Source organism: Chrysochloris asiatica, unplaced genomic scaffold (genome assembly GCF_000296735.1).
Source record: "Chrysochloris asiatica unplaced genomic scaffold, ChrAsi1.0 scaffold00187, whole genome shotgun sequence".
NCBI lineage: Eukaryota > Metazoa > Chordata > Mammalia > Afrosoricida > Chrysochloridae > Chrysochloris > Chrysochloris asiatica.
The window spans coordinates 3515083-3522684 of NW_006408705.1; the positions used below are offsets into that span (position 1 = coordinate 3515083).

Consider the following 7602-nt stretch of genomic DNA (forward strand, 5'->3'; position numbering starts at 1 on the left):
GCCCCCCCATTTTGGGTAGCCAATGTCCAAGTTTCCCATCCCTTTCTACTCTGTGTATGGAGGGGTATTTATATACACTTTTTAGTTTTTATTGTGAACTACGTGATAGTTTACATGGGATCCACAAACTTTTTGAAGCCTCCTTATACATTGTGCCTTACCATCTGCCAGACACTTTCACACATCTCATTAACCTAACCTGCGAGGTTAAGTCAGAACAGTATTGTTTTTTATACTTTGTACTCAGTCTTGTAAACTGAGTCTTAAAAAGAATAAAATATTTTGTTATACTGGAATGATAACCACACGTGTAAGCAGATGACCAACGCTACAGCTTTTTTTCCATTAAGTCTATATTTTTTTAAGGGAACACAGTGGCTCTGTAGGATAAACACTGGACTGTTAACCACAAGATTGGAGGTTCAAGCCCACCAGCTATTCCTTGGAGAAAAGATGCACTTTCTATTCCCACAAAGATTTACAGTTTTGGAAACCCTATACACACACCAACTTGAGATCAGTTTACAAAAACAAATTTCTTAGAGCAAATTTTCATTTTTCCTTTTACATACACTCAGCTAAAACAACTGTTAATTCATAGATGTCACCTAGGAATATTTAAGCAATCTGCTTGGTAACAAAATCAAATGGAAAAAAATCACTGATTTAAAACAAGATAATATAGGTTTCTCTGTGGCTTTTAATAGACATTTCAAATAATCTCAACTCAAGATTTGTTCACATTACAGTAACCAAAGAAAATCTCAGTGGAGTAACACATCAAGTGAAAAAATATTAACCTCCACATCATTTATTTCTACAGTACAATTTTTATTTTACTTTCAAAACAGCTAAAAAGATTGTTTTAATTAAATTACAAATTTAAGAAGTTTTTCAAATTCCACATTTGTGAACAAAATAATTCATATCTTACAGGAGGGTGGAGTACCAAATACAACAAATTAAACACATTTTTTTCAAAAAGTTACAACTTCAATGCAGTACAACTTTACACAATAAGGTAGCATAAAACACCTTAGATGTTACGTAAACAGCTGACATTTAAGACAAATACCCCCCAAATCAAGAATGAAACCACAGCATAAAAATCCCCTGCACACCCCAATACTTATACTCAAATCACCACTCTTTTAAATCTCTTTACTTTCTATTATCACCGGCAACTGACATTCTTTTCAGAACCATTTTCACTAAGTTTTTCTCTCTTCAACAGTTATTGTCTATAAATAGAGAACAAGCTGTATTTAGATGCCAATGCTAATGGTTAAGCAGGCATACTGCTCCCAAACCAGCAATCCAGCATACCATTCCAAACTCCATGAACTTGATTTAAAAAAAAATTTTTTTTTCTGAAATACACTCATGGAAGCTTGAAACTACATTTTCCCCCATTTTCTATTCCTGGTACTGTGGGTTAATGCATTGGACTGCAAAGTCAGTTTGAACCACAAAGTCAGAGGTTCAGGTATACCAGCCACTCCTTGGAAAACTTTACAGAGTTGCTATGGGTCAGAACCGACTCAACAGCACTTAACAACACTGTCATATATAGTAGTTCAACCTTGACTTTTTCTCAGAAAATTAGCTGTAGAGCTTTCTAAAACTACAGATAACTACACTGTACTATCTAAGACTAATTCAGCACGTATCTCTCAACAAACTCATTTAATTTGCATGCCGTTTTTCCTCCATGGTTAAAACGATCAAAAAGAAACAAAAATAAGACTTCCCTCTTATGCTTCTGCAATGAGAAAAAAGCAATGTAAACAAACAATTACTATGATTCACTGATAAATGAAACTTCAAGGTCTTACTGGATAATATAGATTTTACCTAATAGTCTACAAGCAACTCACATAATAATGTACTTTGTATTAATGCCAAAGCCCAGCTTACCTCTCCTTCATACACAATTCCAAAGATTTTTCCTCTTGTCATGTAATTATTTTGACACTCATTTTATAACAAATATTTATTAGACAGCTGCATGTATATCACTCTAACCAATGCAGATATAAAAAATTCATAGTTCAGCAAGTTCTTATCCTCATGAAAATCAAAAACCCACCACTGTCAAGTCTATTACAACTCACAGTGACCCTAATGGACAGGAAACCCAGGGGGTTTGCAAGGCTATAAATCTTTAAAGAAGCGACTAGTTTTAATTTATTAGATTTTTACAGACCTTTTAAAAAATTATTGTTGTTTTGATTTTTATAAGAATATAGTATATGTGCATTATAACAAAATATCTAGTATACGGTCATCCCTCGGTATTTGCTGGAGTAATGGTTCCTGGACCAAAAACACCAAAATGTGTGGATGGACGAATTCCTTATATAAACAAGTCCCTTATATAAACTAAAATGTGTGGAAGGATGAATTCCTTATATAAACAAGTCCCTTATATAAACTAAATTGTGTGGAAGGACGAATTCCTTATATAAACAAGTCCCTTATATAAACTAAATTGTGTGATGGATAAATTCCTTATATAAACAAGTCCCTTATATAAACTAAATTGTGTGGAAGGATGAATTCCTTATATAAACAAGTCCCTTATATAAACTAAATTGTGTGGCTGGGCGAGTTCCTTATATAAACCTACTGTTGTTGTTGTTATGTGCCGTGGAGTCGGTTCCGACTCATAGTGACCCTGTACAGGATTTCCGAGGCTGTAAATCTTTATGAGAGCAGAAAGCCTCATCTTTCTCCCGCGGAACAGCTGGTAGTTTCGAACTGCTGACCTTGTGGTTCACAGCCCAATTCGTAACCACTATGCTACCAAAGCTACTGTACATCCTCCCTTATACTTTAAATCATTTCTAGATTACTTATAATACCTGGAAAAAGTTATATAGCATTTTATGCTCCATGTGTCGCTGTGGGTTAATGCGCCAGACTGCAAAGCCATTTGAACTGCAAGGTCGGCAGTTCAAGCTCACCAGCTGCTCCTTGGAAACCCAATACAGGGACGCTATGGGTCGGACCCGACTCGATGGCACTTAACAACAACAACTTAGCCTTTGAGAGACTGTTTGGACCACTTAATACTAAATTGCTCCTCCCAAAAATATTTTCAATCTATGGTTTATTGAATCTGGATATGGAACCCACTGATACGGAGGGCACACTGTACTTTTAAACAGAAATGTATTACAATAGAAACATTTAATTAGCTACTACATGTGGCACTGTAGAATGCACTCTAGATGGTAAGGTCACAAGGTAAGTAAGTGGTTCAAACTCACCAGACACTCCTCTTAAACCCTATACAGGACTTCAATATGAGTTGAATCAGAACTGACTCCACAGCACTTAACAACAACAATGTAAAAAAAAAAAGTGATTTCACAAATGTAAAACCTACTTTTCATTTGTTCTAAACACATGCAATACAGGTAGAATATTAAAATTACTTTCAAGTTACTATCCACATTCAGTCGCAAAAGTAGAATTTTGAACTGACCTTCCATGGGCATAAGGAAACCTAGTTGTTAACAATTCCCTATTTTACTTTCATCTGTAACTAAATCTAACTAGCTATCATTTACTATAAAAACCAGCATTTTCTGCAAAAGAAATAAATTTTGTGAAATTCTTTACATACAATGTTTGACTTAGTAGCTATTACAACCCTTTTACCTAACAATGAACCCTCTTCTCCTTGTCCCCTCTCAAAAACAGGCTACTACACAGATAAGGTGTAACTGCCATCTGGGGAAAAAAAGTTTGGTTCCTGATTAAAATAGCTGCTTAGCGCAAGCAAGTTATTTAACCTTATTCTCAGTCTGTCTCTTTAACAAAAATATCCCCTATCTTGAAAAGTGAAAGAATTTAGAAAGAACTCTAAAAAGTATACTTAGTAGAGTAATACAGACAAAAGAGATGGAGCAAATATCAGACATCAAGCCAATAAATTCACTGCAACAACTGTGAATTTTTTTGCAAGCTTATAAAACATTCATATTTCCATTAAGAATGTAATGCAAAAACATATTTCATTATTTTGAAACTGAGATTTCAAATTTTTTAAAAACACAAACTAATTTCATCTCCAACTTTACTATGACCAAGTATGGTACCACTAAGAAAGGAACAGCTTAAAAATGTCAAAAAATAAATGGTATGTATCTGCCTTTTCCTCATTTAGTGATTTTCTCATGTATGAGAACTTCTTAATCTTCTGCATACACCTTATCACAACAAATTCTTTTGCACTTTGATTTTTAACAAGTTTAAAACTTTTACTCTTCTTCATAACCAAAATCATTAAGAAGCTTAGTCAAAACTTGGATTCTTATGACTGGTTAAAAAAATGTGGTACATCCATATCAGAGAATACTAATCAGCAATAAAAAGGAACAAACTGTCGATATAGGAAACAGCCTGAATGAATCACAGGGCAATTACTGAGTTAAAAAAAAAAAGCCAGTTCCAAATAGTTATATATTATATAATTCCTTTTACAAAACATTCTTAAAATGAAAAATTATAGAAATGGAAAACAGATTTAGTAGTTGTCAAAGACTGAAAGGCAAAGGGAGTAGGGGGAGATGTTTGTGGTTCTAAACAGGCAACACAGAGATGATTTGGCACATGGAACTATTTATGTATCTTGTGGTGGTGGACACAGACAGACTCTACAGGACTATGAACAAAATACACAAGCAGAAATGAATGCAAATAAAACTGGGGCAATCTGATTAAGATCTGATAGACTGTATCAATGTTGTGACACTGAAATAGTTTTCCAAGGAGACAGTGTTGGGAGAAACTGGATAAAGGTTACAAGGTATCTTTCTGTATTTTTTCATTTAATTATGTATGAATCTACAATTATCTCAAATAAAAAAAGCTTGATTTTTAAGTGTTACTCTTCAAGTTCAGAGGGCAGGAAAGATTAGGAAAAGTGAAGAGATGGGAACTATATAAATGGAGTAAATGATGTTGACATCGTGGAGATTACAATCAATGACATGAAACAAAAAGATGAACTGTTGGGTGGAAAACTGATTTGCTCTGTAAACCTTCACCCAATTCCCAGTAAGTTTTTTGGGTTTTTTCCTAAAAAGTACTATTTTAAGACAAATGGGATATTTGAACATGAAAGGGATATTATACCATATTAGTGAAAGACTGTTTATGGTACTATGGTTCAACAACAAAACGTCCTTATTCTTAATATTTTGGGATTAATACTAAAATACTTTGGGATGAAATATTATGCCTGCAACTTAGAGAAAGTATATAAGCAAAATGTTAACTATTCAATTTAAATAAAAGATTGATGAGTGTTCTCTGCCCTCTTTTTAAGCTTAAATGTTTTTCAAAATAATGTTTGGAACAGAGATAGTAGATAAATTGCTATCCTAAATCTTTGTAAATAGTCTTACACACCAATTACTCTTTCAAAATATTTAAAGATAAATAAAATGGCCTTGTAAAACTATACTACAGCTCCACCTACTCCAACTAGTCTAGTCGTAAAACACAAAAATAAAAATTTCCAAATAACCAAGAGTTACACAGTACTATATGCGATCTTGCTAATAATGGTTTTCAAAATGAATTAACTAGATACACCAGGCATATATTTTCGTTAATATCAAAGCAAATTCAACATAGATTGCGCTTTGAATTGTTGGAAAACAGAATACTCAAGAGTACTTCTATTTTTTCAAACAAGTAAGTTTTAATTACAAGAGACAAAACTAACACTTTCAAAAATGCATCCCAAATTTTCAGTGCTAAATTAGGCAAGTACAGTTACTTCTTTCATTAAAAACATGTTTGCATGAAAGGGGCAACCCACACAGTAAATGCTACATACAAAGTGTTACAATGTATTAATTATAGCGCCAAGGCTACGGGCCATATTTACAATGTAAACAGTCCTCCAAACATCAGTACGATTATGGTTTTGAAAAATGCAAACTAAACACATCTGAAATGCAGGCAATCAGTGACTTGGAGCTAACCTCAACAAGATCAATCCCCAAAGTTCTCAGTGTCTCTTCTCTGATGCTAAGTGCTTGTACCAATGTTAAACACTTGAGTCTAAGAGAAAAGTCTGTGTCTGTAAAGACTCGTAACTTTTCACTTTTTAACGGACGACGCCTCGCAAATGGGCCCCATGTCCAGAGGAGGGTGATGGGGTGCGGCAGTTTCCCGCTCGGAAACTAAGAAGTAAATGACTCTTCCCTACACCAGAAAGGAGGGACAAGACAGGCCAAGGAGCAGTAAACGCAAGTATGCAACTAACAACAGGAGGCAGCCGTTCAGAGAGGCTCCTCCACTAACTCCTTCCTTTCTTTCCCACGGATCATTCAGCGACCCTGGGCCGGGCGGGGACAGGTGAATCCCGACAGGAGAGGAAGAGGGAGGGACGGACGAAGGAGGGAGAGCCGCACTTAGGCAATGAATGAGCCGTGCTGCAACGGCACCACCTGTTCCGTCTACGGGTGCCCCCGGCTTGGCGGCAGGGTTCCCGCACCACCTGGGCTCCTGTCCGTGATGCCCGTATCCCAGCGAAAGGCCGGGCATCGCCTCCGTTCGCTCGGGGCTCATGAAAACCCGCACTCTAGATAGAAGCCGGTAGGACGGGGCCTAGTCCGTAACCAGGGCCTCCGATGCCTGTGGACGACAGGTTGAGCCTGTGGTCCCCAACGCGCGGGTCCAAGTGCGATCCACACGGAGGTAACGATTCGGTGTGATTAGGAAGCATTCGATGTGATTAGGAGTACGAAGGCGGGGTCCCGGGCGGGGGTGGCTGGCTGCCCACCGGGCCGATGTTAGGGTTGACAGGACTGGGTACCGGCTAAATCATACCCACTGCTTGCCCAGAACCTCAAACTTACCAAGATCCGCTTGAAAAGCGCGTTCTCCTTGGGCGGGAGGCTCACGGCCGGCATCGTTCCGGCTCCTCCCGCTGCTCCCGCCACCACCCGGCTGGGTCAGTCTGTTTGTCCGACCGCCGCCGCCGCCGTTCTTTGGCTGCTTCAGCCTTGAATACCCCGATCAGCCTCCGCCCCTAGGCCTTGGGTGTCGCCGCGTCGTACTAACCGGACGCCCCCTTCCCCTAGTCTTTTTTCCTTTCTCACTTAACGCTACCACCGCCTGCCCCCCACGGGTCTCCGTCCGCGGTTCACGTGGTAACTGAACAGACCGACAGAGGCAGCCAAAATGGCGGACGCAGAGTGCTTTCCCACCCGGGTCACACCTCCTAGCACGCAGGCGCGATGACCTTCTTTCCCCACCCCTTCTGTCCTAGAGCTTGCCGGGAAAGCTGGACGCCGGCTGGACGCGCGGAGGCCTAGAGGGTCGAGGCAGGCTTTTAACCCCAATCTTTTTTGATGTACTTCCTAGTAGACGCCCAAGGAGAGAGATGCAAGTGGCCAACTACGGTTGCGACCGCCTCCGCATCAAAAATAGTCTTTCTGTACCTTCCTTCTTGGTTGGCTCTTCATTCATTAAGTAGATTCTCCCTGCATTATCAGAACGTGAACAATGTTAGCTAAAATGCAGACGCTTAAAAAGCTCTGTGGCCGCGAGAAGTACATATTTAAAGAGCAAAGACAG

At 38.5% G+C, this 7602-nt stretch overlaps 1 protein-coding gene across 2 annotated transcripts in view; it reads right to left on the reverse strand.

The window, feature by feature from the left end:
• The window catches only part of NAA15 (N(alpha)-acetyltransferase 15, NatA auxiliary subunit), a 115261-nt gene extending 108020 nt beyond the window's left edge, over positions 1–7241 (reverse strand). The window contains exon 1 of one of the 2 annotated variants that reach the window (XM_006872225.1): positions 6882–7241. In XM_006872225.1, coding sequence (XP_006872287.1) covers positions 6882–6935 — 54 coding nt within the window. In that variant the 5' untranslated portion in view covers positions 6936–7241. The remainder of the gene's footprint in view (positions 1–6881) is intronic. The other variant, XM_006872226.1, reaches the window with a different exon arrangement.
• Positions 7242–7602: the final 361 nt, after the last annotated feature.